Below are 18,572 nucleotides of genomic sequence, written 5' to 3'. Positions count from 1 at the left end.
ATTTATAGAGAAAAATCAAACCACATCTAAACATAAGCCAAAAAAAATACTTGCTCTGCTTTCACTGAGGAAAATCGAATAATGGAGGAGCATTCCTACATCACGCATCTCCTCCTGGACTACACAGACAAAACTTCTCTATTATTTATAGATCAGAGAGCTTTGTACATGTTGTGCATTTGAATGTTTCCAGGCATGCTCTGAGACAAAGAAATAGTGTTACATCAAATACTTTTAATCCACTACCATTCAAAAAATTTTGGGTTGGAGGCTACATTTATTTGATCAAAAATACAGAAAGCAGTAAAATTGTGAATATATTATTACAACTTAAAACAACAGATTTTTATTTGAATATATTTTGAAGTGTAATTTATTCCTGTAATGATAAAGCAGAATTTTCAGCAGCCATTGTTCCAGTCTTCAGCGTTAAAATGATCCTTCATTCAATCATTCTGATATGCTTATTTTCTGCTCAAGAAACATTTCTTATTTTTATAAATGGTGAAAGCATTTTTGTGGAAACTGTAATACTTTTTTCAGATTTCTACGATGAAAGGAAAGTTCAAGAGAACTGCATTTATTTGAAGTAGAAATCTTTTGTAGAATTGTCTTTTCTTCGACTTTTAATAATTGTAATTCATCCTTGCTGAATACAAGTTATTTCTTTAAAAAAAAAAAAAAATTTGAATAGTAATGTGTTTTCTGACCACTTCATTTAATTCACTCGCTTGATGAGAGAACTTTCTTTATTGGACTGTCCCTTTAAGCCAGGTAATAAAAGGATATTGCTGTTGGCCAATACTGACACATAAAAGTGTGCTTGATTACAAAATAACCATTGACAGATTCCCACTTACACTCTGCAAGAATACAGCAGCCGTGATTCGGCATCACTATGTGTTTGAATCAATACCTGGCTGCATATTCAGAGCAGAGTCACTGGCTTTTTAATAATAAGCCCACTGTAAGCAATATGGACACATTGGTGGGTGTATTTTAGCTCTTAACATCCCAGATATTGGATTTTAGCTGTATTTAAGCTTCGATGCAACTTTGTGTACTCAGCAATAATGCATGAAACACTTGAGGCACGGGGGGATCAGCAGTACTGCAGCATGACAGTATCAGTCCGTCATGTTAACCTTAAACATCGGTAAAGAGCTAAGTCTGCAAATTGGCCCTGCTATGATTTTCAACAGTAAATCAAAACATCATCTGTAATTATTAGTCATACTCTTTTAAATCAACTGCATTAAAGTGAAGCTTCACTTCAATTGTATTTATTTCAAAGAAAATGTGTATCTGTAATATAAATAATTCACAAATCATGCTTACTGTAATTTAATCAGTCACATAAAATCAAATCACTTCACTGTCACTACACCATGGACACAGAGTAATGGTGAGTGAAAAGATAATAGCAATTTCTTATCTGCTTTCATCAGTGAAATACATATGAGTAAATGTGATGTATGGAGTTCTCTTTCTAACATTCGTTCGGTATCTCACTATGGGACCGCCTCAGGCGTGGCCGATCGCAGAAGCACCAATAACACCACGTCTGCCAACCATGGCAGACCAATCGCTGCAGCGATAAGGGAGTCCTGCTCCATGTATATAAACCGCAGCTACCGATACTAGTTTATCGATGGAGCCGCAAGGTAACGTACCAAACGCAATATATTCTTAACGTTTGCGGACGTGCGATATGACAGTTGCGTCTGACTATGTATGAACTAGCTGTTTTAAATACAGTATTGCGCATACGCCCTTCATCCCTGGATTTTAACCACGATAGACAGAGGATACAGACTTCAATTCGCTGTAAAACCTCCTGTGTTCAATGGAGTGGTGATTTCAGTAGCCCAAGGGGAAGCAGCTCAGGTTTTAGAGGAAGAAATATCCTCTTTAATGAGAAGAGGAGTGATAAGAATGATTCCAATGGAGGAAAGCCAGATGGGCTTCTACTCCCGTTATTTTGTGATTCCCAAACGAGGGGGAGGTCTCCGTCCCATTTTAGATTTACGGGTCCTCAACAAACACCTCAGAAAATACAAATTCAAAATGCTTTCGCTCAGAACTTTGTGTCAAAGTATTCGTCAAGGGGATTGGTTCACCTCAGTGGACACCCAGGACGCATATTTTCACATAGATATGTTCAAGCAGAGAGCGATACACACACACTAGTGACGCATCTGGAGAGATTAGGTTTCAAGATAAACCAAACAAAAATTTGTCTAATTCTTTACAGGAAATAGTCTACTTGGGTCTCAGGTTGAATTCAGTGAGGTTTCGAGCGTTCCTATCAGAAGAGCGCATCAAAACATTTCTCAACTGCCTCTCCCTCTTTCAACGAGAGAGTTTAGTCTCTTTCCGAATGTGTCTTCGACTAAGGTTAAGGTTTATCTGTCGGCTATCTCGGCATGTCATGTGGGTATTAACTCGGGTACTATTGGCCAGCACCCTCTCGTCTGTCGGTTTATGAGAGGTGCATGTCGGTTACACCCAGTATCGAAGCCGCTGGTCCCGCCCTGGGACCTGTCCGTGGTTCTGAACGCGCTCTCAAAAGCCCCTTTTGAACCCACTGATAAAATTGCCTTGAAGCTACTAGCTTTAAAGACCGCTCTGTTGCTCGCTCTCACTACAGCAAAAAGGGTGAGTGAACTACATGCTTTATCAGTTCACTCCTCATGTATGATGTTCGCTCTGGGTGTTCAAAAAGTCACTTTTAGAACTAACCCTGCATTCGTATCCAAAGTGTTTGATCACGAGGGGGCAGTTCAATCAGTGAACCTGCTAGCTTTTCATCCACCACCCATTGCATCCCCAGAGGAGGAGAGGTTGCACACTTTATGTCCTGTTCGTACTCTGCATATGTACGTTCAGAGAACACATACACTTCGTAAGATCAATCAACTGTTTGTCTCGTGGGCTGATTCTTACTGAGGAAGACCTATCTCCCGTCAACGCCTTTCCCATTGGGTGGTGGAGGCTATCGTATTATGTTACAACAATTCGAATTTGGAGCCCCCAATAGGACTACGAGCACACTCTACTAGACGTATGGCTAGTTCCTGGGCTCTGTTTAGAGGCATCTCTATTCAGGATATTTGCGCGGCAGCCAGCTGATCTTCTCTGCACACATTTGCTCGTTTTTATAGACTGGATGTGACAAAGCCCTCTCTGGCCCATTCAGTTCTAAAAGAGAGTAGTCAGGTTGTATAATGCAATTTTATTAAAGGGCGAATTCCTCATATTATTCTGTTTTCACCTCCGTCGGGAGCTAGGATTCAGATAATTACTCAGCCTTTCTTAGTCTGCTTCGTCAGCATATCGGCAATACAGGAGTTGTCTATATCCCATAGTGAGATACCGAACGAATGTTAGAAAGAGAACGCAGGAGACTCACTGCAGGAGACCCCTGCAACACGTCTTACATTACTGCAGTCAGAGTGTATCTGATAGGGCTGCATTCATCACAGTCACTGCTCTGCAAGGGGGACCTCTATTATGCTGTCAAAGCTTTACATTAGCAGTGTGCAGATATCAGTCATGAGTAATCTGCTCTTATCTCCAAAGATGCAGACATGTGGGAAGAATCAAAGCTTTACTCAGATTTGCGACTAGACCTGTGATGTTTAATCCTGCGGCCGGCCGTTACATTTCCTTTCCGTCCCAGATCAGACAAGAAAATATTTTTTTTAGGCTTTACCTCTAGCCATTTTTAATAAATGCACAAGATTAGTTTAAAGACACTGCAGATTTTATTAATCAGGATAAGTTGTAAATAAAGACTATTGGAGTATGTTGTAAAAGAAAATACCCTTAGTCATTTTAGTTCAACATGTTGTGCTTAATTCAGAGTCACTGCTTTGTAAAAGTTACTGCCAATTTCTGAGAAATTCCTGCTTCAGTTTTTTATTTTTAGTGTATGTCTCATTTCCTAAATCTACCATGTGGTGCGAGTGGAGAAGTGAGCAAAAAACTTGTATGTGACCTACAAAGGAAGGTGAGGGGCTCGCTGAGGTGTGAATGTGAGAGGGGTCACGTCAGATACCCACACTAGCACACTGCTGTACTCACTGAGATACACTCTGATAGTATTGAGTAGAGAAAAAGACAAAACTAAAATAAAGAAGAGGGGAAAATATGGTTTAGCATAAAGAGCGAGGGATCAAAGAAGAGCAGAGCAGCTAATTATCACATTCCTGTGCTAATCAAGCAGTAGTAATATTGAGAGTGTAATAAAGATCCCTATCAGCATTAGATGTATTAGGGACCCTAAGTCAATAATTTATTTAAATATTGAACTGTCTTGCATTTCACTAGTTCACGCTTACATATAATTAGCTGAGGTATGGTATGCATATTTTGCGTGCTGTCCGGGGAAGGGCTCCGAGCTCGGGAATGGCCCGAACCTAGAGTACCCCCCCCTTCCCCGTCTATTTATAAGGTGAACTCAAAGTGAGGAGATGGGGTGGAGGAGGGATGCTGATAAACCGTCAATGGATAGAGGTAAGTCAGCGATATTTATACTATGGGATTGATTACTTGATTATGGTCCACCTGTGTTGATTAGGCTAAGTATCTGACGCACTCCTCCCGAATCTTGTTAATAAAAACATAATTTCACTAGTTCACGCTTACATATAATTAGCTGAGATATGGTATGCGTATTTGGCGTGCTGTCCGGGGAAGGGCTCCGAGCTCGGAAATGGCACGAACCTAGAGTACCCCCCAAAAAGCAAATGTACAAGAGGACAGCCGCCAGTTTAAAGAACACCCCCCCCCCAAAAAAAATAGCATAGAGTACTGGCGGGGGGCTGATTTGATTTTCTGAGAAGTCATCTCGTTGGCAGGCCGGAAGGGCCTACGTACTCCGGTGGGAGTGACTTAGGCGTTGGAAGAGTAGGCCCTACCGGCTGCAGGTAGTGAACTACGTGGTTGTTGGCGCCCAGTCGGCAGGGCTCGAGCCGATGCTCAACGGGAGCTTGTGGCGTTGGAACGGTGATCCCTACCGGCCGATGAGGAGGAGCAGCGTGGTTGTGGTGCCCGACCGGGATGACCCGAGTTGCCTCGACCGGAATAGGTCACGGTGTTGGCATACGGTCCCTACTGGCTGATAGCCCCTGCTATTCAGTGGGCGAAGGGCCTAATGCTGACCGAGAGGGCCCATGAAACCTCCGACAGGAGATTGAGACTCAGGATGACGGACGTCTGGGTCCTCTCGGTTTGGCAGATAAAAAGCTTTGGGCTGGCCGACAAGGAGGACTCTGGCGACATCCGAAGGGAGATCCCGACTCACGGAATCGGATGGATGAGACTCGCTCCCGACCGGGAGAACTCTCGCCAGATGTCTGAAGGGAGTGCAAGCATCAGACGGGTAAGCCTCGCCGGACGGGGAGAGTGGAAAGGAAAACCCGACTGGGAGGACTCTCGCGGCATCTGATGGGGCATTAAACTCAGAACATCGAACGGGTTAGCCTCGCCAGGCAGGGTTAAAAGATGTGAGGGTAGCTGAGAGGTTTTTTTTTTTTTTTGCAGGATTTGACGAGAGGTTGAGACTCGTAGCGTCGGACGGTTAAGCCTCGCCTACCGTCAAATGGAAAGGTAAGTCGCGTGGTCGAGAGACTCTTACCAACGTCCGAAGGGAGCACACGCATCGAACGGGTTAAGTCTCTCCAACCGTAGAGTGGAAAGGTAAAGGTTGTCTGTCCAGTAGGCTCTCGCCGGCGTCCGAAGGGAGCACACGCATCGAATGGGTAAGCCTCGCTGACCATAGAAAAGGAAAAGGTAAGGTTGTCTAACCGGGAGGCTCTTGCCGGCATCCAAAGGGAGCACACGCATTGAACGGGTAAGCCTCTCCGGATGTGGGACAGAAAAGGTAACATTAGGTGGCCAGGAGGCTCTCGCCAGCATCCAACGGGGACTTCCTGTTCCCGGAAACAACTGGGTAAGCCTCGTAGGCCGTAGGATGGAAAAGGTAAGTTTGTGTGGTTGTGAGGCTCTCGTCGACGTCTTATGGGAGTTTGCTACTCACGGCATGAGACGGGTTAGCCTTGACGACCGTAGGAAGGAAGGAGAGTTTATTTGTGTGTTTGCTACTTGTGGCATCGGACGGCTTGCTTATTGGGTTTTGCGACCTAGACCACGTGGAATGGTAGTGGTTGTCTGGCCAGGAGGCTCTCGCCAGCGTCCGTTGGGAGCACTCGCATCAAACGGGTAAGCCTCGCTGGCCAAAGGATGGAAAAGGTCAGGCTGTCTAGCCAGGAGGCACTGACCGACGTCCGATAGGAGCTTAGCTCCAGGAATCGAACGGGTAAACCTCTCCGGCTGAAGGACGGAAAAGTTTGTCTAGCCGGGAGGCTCTTACCTTTGTCCGACAGGAGCTTAGCTCCCGGAATCAACGGTTAAGCCTCGCTGGCCAAAAGACGGAAAAGGTAAGGTTGTCTAGCCGGGAGGCTCTCACCTACGTCCAATGGGAGCCCCGACTCCATGCATTGGATGGGTAAACCTCTCCATACGTAAGACAGAAAGGCAAGAAAGGTAGCCGGGGGCTTTCACCTACGTCCGAAGGGAGTGTGGCTCCTGGCAACGAACGGGTAAGCCTTGCTGGCCGCAGAATGGAAAAGGTGAGGTTGTCTGGCCGGGAGGCTCTCGTCAGCATCCGATGGGAGCTCGAGCTCTTGGCACCGAAGAGAGAAGCCTTGCCGACCATACGACAGAAAAGTTAAGGTTATCTGGCCGGGAGGCTATGGCTGGCATCCTGTGGTTTTTTTTTTTTTTTTTTTTTTTTTTTTTTTTAATTTGAGACATCGGATGGGTAGTCTCTCCGGCCATCAGAGGGAAAATTGATATTGTTTTATCTGCGAAGCACCCATTGGTGTTCGGCGAAAGCTTAATTTGCGGTATTGGATGGGTACGTCTTGCCATCGGAGGGAAAATTTGTTTTAGCTGCGATGTACTCGTTGGTGTTCGATCCAAAGAAAGCATCATGAAAACAAAAAGAAAAGTCACTTACAAAATAACACTGAATAAACGCTAAAAAGTCTGACCAAAATTTCCCAGTGTAGGAGCATTGCCAAAATAAATGAATGAAGTCTTCTTCAGAAGAATGACAAAAACAGCAACTCACGTCAATGTCTAACTTATATTTCCTAAGAAAGGCTTTAGTTGGGTAACATTTGTGAATTAACTTAAATGTTATTTCTTTTACTTTGTTGGTAAGCAGATATCTATGAGGCAAGGTCCATACAAAACTGAAATCTACTTTGTGCCTCTTAGAAAACAAAAATAAGGCCTTCCTTTTAACATTATTTATTAAACCCCTGGAATTTAAAGAAAACAAAGACAAAGACATACAAAAATAAACAAGAGTATAAAACCTAAAGAACAGAACAAGATATCAATTAGAACAGAAGAAACTTCACTAGAATAAGACAAAAAAAGCGATAAATCGCCTGACTCTGCAACATATTATAATGAGTATAAGGGCATGAGTAAAAGTCCGTTTTGTTTTGTTTTTCCTTATTTGCAGTTCTTTCTCACTTTCGTTCTTTGTCATAATGACTTTAAATTTTGTTCAAAACGAGCGCTCATTCTTATTGACAGTTAAGGATGGTTTCAAAAGTAAATATTCCGTATTTTATGAAAAATGTTCTAAACGATTAAAACCCAAAATAAAAATATGAACTGAAGATCCATCCAGCACAAAAAGATTTTAAAGGTAATGGTACCTTTACATTTTCTAGCTCCAGACTCAAATTAGCTGAATACTACACAGTCTGTCCATCCCGATTAAAGAAGAGGAGAAAAAAAAAAAAAAAAAAAAAACCTGGAGCAGTTCGTGCTTAACCGTGGGTATCAAGAAAGTCATCTGCTGCATTGATTCTTCGACGAGGACGCCACAGCATCATTCAGCCTAACTGATCTTTGGCAGAAATCCTTTTACCGTCCAGATATGCAAACGGCCCTCTGAAGCCTGCTCTCTTCCCTTCCTTTCTCGCTCGTTCGACAAGAGGCAAAAGCTTGTTCCTGGCGTCTTTGGTGCTTTATGTGAAGTCTTTAAAAATCCTGATTTTCCGATCTTTAACGACGGCAGCGGTTCTGGCATCCCTCCAGATTTGATCTCGAACATTCCGTGAAAGAAACAGTACAATGATGCGGCGGCTCGAGCGCACTCGATCCCTCAGATCGAGGACCCAGTCTGTAGGCCACATCAAGCGTGTAGCTACTGTAGATGAATTGGTCTGCTATCCCAGGAGAAACTTTACCGAATAAGTCGATAAGAATCTTTCGAACATCTCCTCGCTGCTCCTGAATACCGTTCACCCGTAGATTCCACCTCCTTTTGTAAGCATTCAGTTCGTCGCATTTCTCACGTAGCAGACAGTTCTCCCTTTCGAGTGATTCCACCCTGCTCTGTAATGAGCTCACCTTGCTTGTTACCTCTTCTACCTGATTGCTCATACACTCAAGGGCCTCAGTCACAATATTTAATGAATTCGTATTGTCTTTCACTGTTACCTCGAGGGACTGCATGCGATTCAGAAATTCCAACTGCATTTTTTGTACTCGCTCCAAAACTTCCATCAGGTGTAAATTGGAGACTGTCTGATTGTCCGACGCCACTCTGTCGACCATTTTTGTTTTTTTGGAAGGCGGTTTAGGAGTTTCAAGTAACGGGATTTTCGATCCAGAGGCATTCACAACATCATTCACCTTGAAGACGACATACAGAGATTTTTTCGCGTAATGCATGGCACCTCGAACAGGCTTCTTCTTCCATCATGCTCGTAAAAAGTTAGAAAAACTAAAGAGTGAAAAAATATGGACTTAGATCAGCAAATAAAGTATTATTATGTTCCCTTCTACATGTGTCAACTATAAAATAAGTGCAGAGCTTCAGCACATGGATGTTACATAGTTGCCACCCAGACAGCAGACAACTCCGATCCTGATCAGTTTTCAAACCGACAAATCCGCGTTACAGTCACATTCGTTTCGGGGCTGTAACACGGATCCAGCCCAGGTGCGGTTTAAGTGGGCGGGAACTACAGTCGCAGAGCGGATCTGGGCCGTGTCCGTGGAAACGAGCGCGCTGTTTTTTTTCTGGAGTTCAGCATAGTGATGGGAAGTTCGATTCTTTTCCGCGAACCAGTTCTATCGGACGGTTCGATTCAATAAACCGGTTGAAAAAAAGGTTCACTGGTTGTTTTACGTTCGACGTAATGACGTCATTGGCGATGACATAATGGCGTCACGTCTATCAAACATTCAAATATATAAAGTCAGTAATCATAACTTTAGTCAGTTAAAAACCTCATACTCATGAAAAGTTTACAATTAAGTTTTGCAACAACGCACCCAAATACAGTAACAGCAATAATGTGCAGATGAGGTTTAAGTCTTGAAGATATAAAGTAAATAAGTAGGTGTCATCAGCGCAGAAACCACTATACATAAACCATTGCGATGTATTTGTTATTAAATTAACTTACGTTTCGCCAGATTGCCCCTTCATTCAAGCCCTCGGTTTACCCGTGCTCATAACATTAGCACAGAATCAGATCAGAATCAATCACCAAAAGAATCAGTTCGGTTCAGACTCGCTGTGAGTCAGTCGGCTTCACGCTGAATCACACATGCGCAGTATCATCAGCTCCTCTGTTCTCAAAACGGACACGTCCGAAAGAAACGGTTTTGGTTCAGTGTACTGATGATCCGAAAACTGGTGCAACCGGTTCTTGACTCGAGAGCGAGAATCACTCTAACCGTCACGTGCTGCAGTTCAGTATAATCAGCTGCTCTACTTGTGTTCATGTTCTGTTTACTACAAACTCAGTTTGTGAATGTGTCATCATTAACTATAAATACAGTACACTTATTTCATAAATCATCCCTTATTCCTATTAAACATAGAGTCTTTAGAGTTCTTAATTATTGTCCAACTTCCCTGAAACCCCCTCTGGCCTATACATAATCTACAATATACAGATTAGAAACATTCATCTTAAAAAAAAATAATAATAATAATAAAAATGTATATAGATCCTTTATCACACTTTCCGAAAAACTTTACACGCATGCGCAGTAGCATCAGTTCATCGGTTCTCAAATCGGACGCGTCCGAAAGAAACGGTTTTCGGTTCAGTGTACTGGTGATCTGAAAACCGATGCAACCGGCTCTTGACTCGAGAACGAGAACTGCTCCAGCAGTGGGCATGTTCGTTCGTCATCTGGCTCGGCTCGGTGTTCATCTTCAGTTCGGTCTACACAGCAGTTCTGTAATAATAATAATAATAATAATAATAATAATAATAATAATAATACATTTTATTTGTAATGCGCTTTTCTTAGACCCAAAGCGCTACAGTAATAAAGTAATAAATAAAGTAAAACAAAACACCAAAAGCAATACAACAATTCATTATAGAAAGACAGTCTTGAATAAATGTGACTTAATCAACTTTTTAAAATCATCCAACGTTGGTGCATTTCTGACGTGCAGAGGAAGTACATTCCATAGCTTAGGGGCTTTATATGAAAAGGCTCTTTCCCCCATGGTCTTTAGCTTGCATGATGGCTGGTTAAGTGAAAGAGAGTTAGTAGAGCGAAGAGAGCGTGATGGAATATAAGGGCTGATGAGTTCACAAAGATACTCAGGTGCAGTCCCATGAAGTGCCTTGTATGTTAAAGTAAGAATTTTAAAATCAATTCTCGCATTTACGGGAAGCCAGTGTAATTGTGAAAGAACCGGTGTAATGTGTTCACGAGGAGAAGTACAAGTGAGCACACGAGCGGCAGAATTTTGTATATACTGAAGCTTGCTCAACGATTTAGCTGGAAGGCCAGAGAACAAGGCATTACAATAATCTAACCTAGTTGTTATGAAGGCATGTATAAGCCTTTCTGTGTCTGCAAAAGAGAGAAAAGGTCTAAGTCGAGCTATGTTTCTCAGGTGGAAAAATGCAGTTTTAGAGATGTGTTTTATGTGTGCTTCAAATGATAATTGTGAATCAAAAATGACACCAAGATTTCGCACCTGTGAAGTGGGGATTACCGTGCAGGAATCAACAATCAAACTGATCTGCTCGGCCTTACGTGTGGCTGCCACTGTACCAATCCGCATCAGTTCAGTTTTGGAGCCATTCAGCTTCAGGAAGTTGTTATGCATCCAGTTACTGATCTCTGCTAAACAACCACGTAAAGCTATTAATGAGCAATGGACATCAGGACTAGTGGTGATGTAAATCTGCGTATCATCCGCATAGCAGTGATACCCAAGACCATGTTTCCTAATGATCTGCCCAAGTGGAAGCATATAAATATTAAATAATATTGGACCCAGTACTGAACCCTGAGGAACTCCCTGTCGAACAGGCACGGTATCTGATTTATAGTTACCCAAGCCAACAAACTGGGCACGTTTAGTTAAATAAGACCGAAACCAATTGAGGACAGCTCCAGAAAGACCCAACCAATTTTCCAGCCTGTCAAGCAGAAGAGAGTGACATATAGTGTCAAAAGCAGCACTGAGGTCTAACAAGACCAAAATACTGTATGCACCTGAATCCGCTGTGATAAGAAGATCATTTATGACCCTAATTAAAGCGGTTTCAGTACTATGCCCTCTTCTGAACCCAGATTGAAAAGGTTCAAAGAGACTGTTAAGAGCTAGGTGATTATTTAACTGAACAGCCACAACACGCTCAAGAACTTTAGCCAAGAATGGGAGGTTAGAAATCGGCCTGTAATTGGATAAATCAGATACATCACAACCATTCTTCTTAGGGACTGGTGTAATGGCAGCTATTTTTAGTTCTGGAGGAACAATTCCAGAGGTCAATGACAAGTTCACAATTGAAGTCATAAAAGGGCAGATTGATGCAAGGCAGTTCATGATGACCGAGCAGGGAACCGGATCTAAAATACTGGTTGTAGAGTTCATGGACTTCACTGTACTTATAATAAAATCATCTCCGACCATTTCAAAGTTTGAAAAGGTAGTAGTTGGGAAGTTTGAAGGCTGGATATTAACTAGCTCAAGAGGAGTGATGGTATTTAAAGTGCTATATATATCCTCAACCTTACCAGTGAAATAATGAAGAAACTTATTGCACTGTTCAACAGAGGAATGAACAACGGCCTTAGTCGGTTTGAGAAGATTGTCAACAGTCTTAAACAGCGATTTAGTATTTGTTGCAGCGTTACCAATAATGCTTGAATAGTAGCTCTTACGTGCAGTATTCAAAGCAGAATGGTAAGCAGACTGTTGTTCAGTGTAAAGAAGCCTGTGCACCGTCAGGCCAGATTTTTTGTACTGCCGTTCTAATTGTCTTCCGGCAGCTTTCATTAAACGTAAATCCGGGGTAAACCATGGACAGGGTTTCCTAAAAGTAACAAGCCGTTCTCGCACAGGTGCGAACTCATCCAAAAGTGAGGAAAGCATGGAATTATAGTGCTCCACGGAGTTAGTAGTGGGAAGCCCAGAGACAAAAGTCGAAAAAAGAGTGAAGTCCATGTGCTTGATGTTACGGAATTTGATAGTGTGCTCAGAAATAGATCGTGAAGACATAACATTTATGTCAAAAGTAATAAGTCTATGATCACTTATACTCATGTCGATACTATCCAGAGATTGGATACCAACACCAGCAGAACATACCACATCCAATATATGGCCCAGCCTATGGGTCGGAAAAGTAACATGCTGTTTAAAGTCAAAACCATCCAAAATGTCCAAAAAAGTAGCAGTTTTGACACAGTTTGGATTATCAATATGGAAATTGACATCGCCAGTCAAGACCATAGACGGACAGAGTGGACTAAGAAGTGTCAGCAACTCAGTAAACTCAGAAAAAAATAAAGGATTAGGTTTTGGTGGACAATAAATTAGCAGCACAAGAATAGGTGAAGCACCATTGACTTTAAAAACCAGACATTCAAATGATGAAACAGTAGGAGCATCAATAACATCAATTGATATATTAGATACAAATATTGCAGCCAAGCCACCACCCTTACCCGAAGCTCGAGGCACGTCAATATATTTATATCCAGATGGGGCACACATGTTCAAATTAAGATAGTCATTGTCTTTATGCCAAGTTTCACTGAGACAGAGAATATCAATTTTCCTGTCAAGGATAGTGTCAGTGATAAGTGCCGTTTTATTGTTTATTGACCTCGTGTTGAAGTGAGCGAGTCGCATAGTGCTACAGCACACATTCGCCGCGGGTTTTTGAGAGAGAACCTCTGGATAGCGTAGGTTACTATGGCCGATTCCACGGGAACCCGAAGTACGACGCAGCGAGCGCCTGCGGTTAGACCAAAGTGCAGTGACTCCAGCACCGGCAGTAGAGCGACTCTGACGAGACCCTCTATGATTATAACTAGGCCGGCGGAGGAGCTGCATGGAACGCAAAGTTTGTATGACGCTGATATCTGGACGGTAATGGTGTCCCAGGGACAAAAGATCAGAGAGAGAGTACGTCAGCATGGTGAAGTCCAGAAGTACGGTCCACTGCTTTACGCTGGTTCCTGATAAAATCAGATCGCAAATAATCCAGGTGATCATATGAAGTCGCATGATAACATCCAAGAGTTGTTACACAGCCATTGCACACGGAGAACTTGACGCAACTCCAGTGACTCGTTTGATCTCACACGGAGACAGCAGCAACAGGCAGAGACAGTGCAGGTGAATCACGGCAACCAGATGTGAGCAGCAGCAGATAGACCAGGGGGAAACACTTTAAAACGCTGGCTCAGTAAAGGTAAATATATGGAAATCCAGCAGCAGGTTAAGACTCAGAAGAGTTTAAAATTATTCAGAAGAGTTTAAAATTAATTAAAATAATAAACAACTAAAAATACGGCAGGAGAAGTGGCAGCCAAACGTGCGCCAACGTCCTCTCCGAAACCGGAAGTCAACAAAAAAGTCAGTGTACTGTTTGAGTAAATGAATTACTCCGGGATATTGGTTTATTCTGACTCAGAGGGAGTGTCAGTCACGTTAAAAAAAGTTAACATCTTAAGTAATTTGTGGATTAATGCTTATTGTAGACGTGAACAGTTCCAAACGATTCAGTTCGATTTGGTGAACTGGTTCAACCGGTTCACTAAGAAGAGCCGGTTAAATTGAACGATTCGTTCACGAATCGGACATCACTATTGGTTTACGTAACGCGGTCTGCGCCGCTAGAGGAAGCAGCCTCAAACTGAGCCTCGGCCGAAAAAGCCGCGGTGAAAGGCTGAGCCGTGGCGGGAAGTGAGAGAGGCTTGCTGCGGTGAGAACTGGGGTGCGGCCCAGGCTGGTTGAATGGCTGCTACTGCTGCTGCAATCCAGCGCTCGAGGAGAGCTCGGTCTTGGGAGGCACGATCGTTGTGTCGAGCGAGGTGAGCTCGGGGCTTGCACGGTCTATTTGCCACGACGTGTGGCTTGGCGAGGAGAGCAGCTGTCGCGATGACGCTTAATGGTGCTCAACGGCCGTGTTTGGCTGGGTAGGAATGATCGCAGGTCCGGCAAGAGTAGCAGATCTGATAAATCCCCGGTATAGCTCTCTTTGTTGGTAGGAAAATTGGGTCTGTGATAAGGTGACAGACGACGATGCTGATAAACCTTCAATGGATAGAGGTAAGTCAGCGATATTTATACTATGGGATTGATTACTTGATTATGGTCCACCTGTGTTGATTAGGCTAAGTATCTGACGCGCTCCTCCCAAATCTTGTTAATAAAAACATCATTTATTTTTAAGAAATTTAAGTATTAGTATTTTAACCAACAAAAAATGGTTTGAAGTCAGTTAATTAAATTTTTTTTGTTGTAGTTTGTCAGTAGGAAATATCAGTTTAAATTTCCAAACAATAATTTTGTCATTAATTATAATAATCCAGTGCAAATTTTATTATTATTATTTATTTATTTATTTTTTGGTATGCACAAGGAGTCTGACAATAGCCCGTGCTCCACACAGAGATCTGATCTCACCATCATCACTCTGTCTGGAATGACATGAAGAATCAGAAAAAACTGAGACAGAAGAATCCATAAGAATCCACTAAATCCAGAAGAACTGTGGCAACATCTCCAAGATGATTGAAGAAACCTACCTGCAAATATAAATACACTTTCATATTATACTGACAGAAAGTGTCAAATATATGTATTTAAACATATATATAAAGACTAACCATTGAATTAAAAATCTCTCGCAGTGTGATATTTATTCTGCTCTGTCTGTGCAAAAAAACAATGAGCCACTGGGCAACATCAGCGGATTCCCATTGTCCTCCTGCCATTGAGATGTGACATGAATTTTAATTAAGTAAATTAATATTTTGAACTGTACTTGTTGTAGGACAGAATGGATGTAAAAAAAAGATCAAACCTTGTGAGAGTGAGCAGTGAGAAATACGGTGTAAATTATTGGTATAAATTAAATAGGGAATATTTATATCTTATTTCATTATGAGAGCACCATTAACTGTATGTCTCTTCAAGTCCTCATCCTTTTCTTCTTATTATTAAACTTACTATATGTTAGTCAATTGAAATGTTTCATACCAGTTCAACATGATGATTTTAATGTATGAAATATGATAAAGCCAGAAATATGTACGGTATGTCCTTGGCGGCACTTGGGGTTAATCTGCAAAGTTTCCATAAAGAAAGGTTTTCTTATTTCAGAAAGTTCTTATTTCACCTCAGTAAGTCCTGTGTGAAGAGGCCACACAGTGAGTCAGGGAATTCTGGTCCAGTTTTAATGTTGCATTTGCATTGGATTTTGAGCAATATGACTTTTTTATGTTTTCTGTGATATCTATTTTCAGCACGGGGAGGGGAGTCTGGGACCCCCGATCATTGTGTGCACGCGACCGTACCCAGAGTGCCAGCTGTATTCTGATGAGGAAGGAATGGTTGGACGGGACGTGCTGGAGGCAGACATGGACAGTGCAGGAGACAGTGGGGCAGGATCTGAATCTTCTGAAGGAGGACGTCATGATGAGAAAGAAGGACTGGGTGGACTCTTTCTACGTGGAAACAGGTCAGCATCATGGATGATTAGGTTGTTGTTGTTTTGACATTTTTTGAGCTTAAGAACTAATCAACTGTCAGAATGAGTACATAAAGTGAGACCTGCGACCTGTCTCTTTGGTGTAGCTGTTGTCAGATGGTGTCGTCAGCAGCAGCTTCAGTGATCTCAGTGGAGGAGCAGTTTGAGGACTATGGAGAGGGAGAAGATGTGGACTTCACTCCCAGCAGCCCCATCCCTGATGATGACACACGTACCAATGGTTTCTCTGACTTGGGCTCATCTCTGCCCTCCAGGTAAAGTAACTCACTTTAGTACACACCTCTCGCCTAAAATACTGACATATGGTGTTATTCTGTATGATCGGTTTCATTTGATTGCATGAATGAATAAGGGAGAAAAGCATGAAACCAGAAAAAAATCCAAGCCAAAACAAATAGAAAGAAATAAGAAATTATTTTGATGAATTATTATTTTCATGGCAATTAAAGAAATCCTTACCCCAAACATATGCATTATGGTAATAATAATTTGGGTGTGCTTAAAATGTTATTGGGGTATCGATGCAAAAAAAAAAAAAAAAAAAAAAATTCTTTCCACATTTTCAAAATGTTAATTAATATATATTTTAGGTAAAAATATGGCATAGATATATTTTCATGAGAGCCACTAAGAATATTAATAATGCATAGTATAATTCTGGCACAAATATGCTCTCTTGCATTAATGCTTTTGGCAGCCATTAATCATCTCAATGTTAAACATAAAACCACAACAGCCAATAATTATGAAACAGTTTTGGCATACATGTGGGAGTTTTGCATTGTTAGCTGTTCTCATTTGTTATGCGTGATTCTGATTGTATCAAACTAAATCAGTAACATATCATTAAAAATTATATTCCGACTATGTCAAATTTTAAATATCTTACTTAACTATATTATTACATATATTGAGCAAGTAAACTGAATGCTTCTAGTGGCAGTACTGATCATCACTTGATGGTGTTTGCAGTGCTGGTCAGACCCCTCAGAAGATCAGGCATCTGTACAACAGTGAGCTTCTGGATGTTTACTGCTCTCAGTGCTGCAAGAAAGTCAACCTGCTCAATGACCTAGAGGCCAGACTCAAGAACCTCAAAGCTAACAGGTAAGAGTGACAGAGTGTGAAATTAGCATATTGCTATGATAACCTAATAGATTGCAACAGGGATGATGTACAGTATTTTTGTAGTCCAACGCGGATGTTAGCATAACACTATGTCCATCAACAAAAAGCTTTTAGGACTTTCCATTGGCTTTTGGATTATTGCAAAAAAAAAAAAAAGTTGTTGTTCTGTGACCAACAAAAGTTTTTGATTCTTACATGTTTTTTCATTAATATAATCTGCACAAATGAACTAAACTTTTATGAAGCCTAAATACGGTCACAAAAGTAAAAAGCTGAAGTTAGGCTTTAGATGAACTACACCTCGGTTGCATGTCTTCACCATCACAATGGTGAATGCTGCCCACGCTTGATGGAGGACATTTCTGCAACTTACAGTAGTACGGATGCGACCGCCATAGTGACAAGACAGCCAATCAAGTTAGTTTTCTGGTGTTTCATGAACGGGATTGGCTAGTGTCTGCGCTAGGGTATTTGCATAAAATGATCTTTTTGGCTGACGCCTGCCTTAAGTAAATGAGAGGTGTTCACGCTGACGCCCCGTGTGAATGGGGCGTTAGAAGACAAAACTGAGAAAATGGACTAGTGAGTAGATGAGTTTTCCTGTTCGCCATGATGATCTTTAATGTCTGCGACAACCTCTAATCCCAGCTAGCCACTTGTTAGCAACAGCCTTTTTGAAGACACATAAAAGCTTTAAAAAAACCAAAAAGGGCGATGTTACTGATGTATTTTATGTAGTATAATAAAATAACCACAGACCTTATTTCAGACAATTAACAAAAACCCATATAATAAATAGAATGATGGAACCCGCAGTTCAAAGATACTACCTCATTCCTGCAGTACTCTGTAAGCATAAAAATACACAAATCACACAAATATTGGGTAAACAATTTCTGAATGCACCCTGCTCTTATTTGATTTTTGGTTGTTGTTGAGTATTGATTGATATACACATGTATTTATTTATATTTGTCTTGCCTCTTTTGCCATCTTGGATTCATTTATTTAATTTAACCGATGCAGTGCATATTAATAATGAACTAGAAATATATTTATGTTGTGATGATGTTTTTTTTTTCTTCTGCAGCCATTTTATGCTGAAGTATGATTATCTAGCATCCTCTCTTTCCTAAATAAGTGGTTACATGTCCATGATTCAGTTCATATTAAATGGTATAGCACTGCACTTCTGAAAGGGTTCTTTATGTCTCAGTTCACTCTAGGTAAAGCTAGATATATTTTTATGAGTCTCTTTAATCACCCCGGTCTGTCTAAAGCTTTACTGGGAGACAGGTTTCATCAGAGGAGCCGTTACCATGGCAACAATATTCCAGTCAGTCAAGGGTTTACTAATCT

At 41.6% G+C, this 18,572-nt stretch overlaps 1 protein-coding gene across 2 annotated transcripts in view; it reads left to right on the top strand.

The window, feature by feature from the left end:
* LOC132149272 (rab11 family-interacting protein 4A-like) overlaps positions 1-18,572 on the top strand; it is a 62,504-nt gene that overhangs the window by 32,951 nt on the left and 10,981 nt on the right. For both annotated transcript variants that reach the window (XM_059558382.1, XM_059558383.1), the window contains 3 exons: positions 15,841-16,055; positions 16,172-16,339; positions 17,058-17,192. In XM_059558382.1, coding sequence (XP_059414365.1) covers positions 15,841-16,055; positions 16,172-16,339; positions 17,058-17,192 — 518 coding nt within the window. The remainder of the gene's footprint in view (positions 1-15,840; positions 16,056-16,171; positions 16,340-17,057; positions 17,193-18,572) is intronic.

Source organism: Carassius carassius, chromosome 9 (assembly GCF_963082965.1).
Source record: "Carassius carassius chromosome 9, fCarCar2.1, whole genome shotgun sequence".
In the NCBI taxonomy this organism is placed as follows: domain Eukaryota; kingdom Metazoa; phylum Chordata; class Actinopteri; order Cypriniformes; family Cyprinidae; genus Carassius; species Carassius carassius.
Note: the sequence above shows the minus strand (reverse complement) of the source record. Positions and strands in the feature narration are given on the sequence as shown.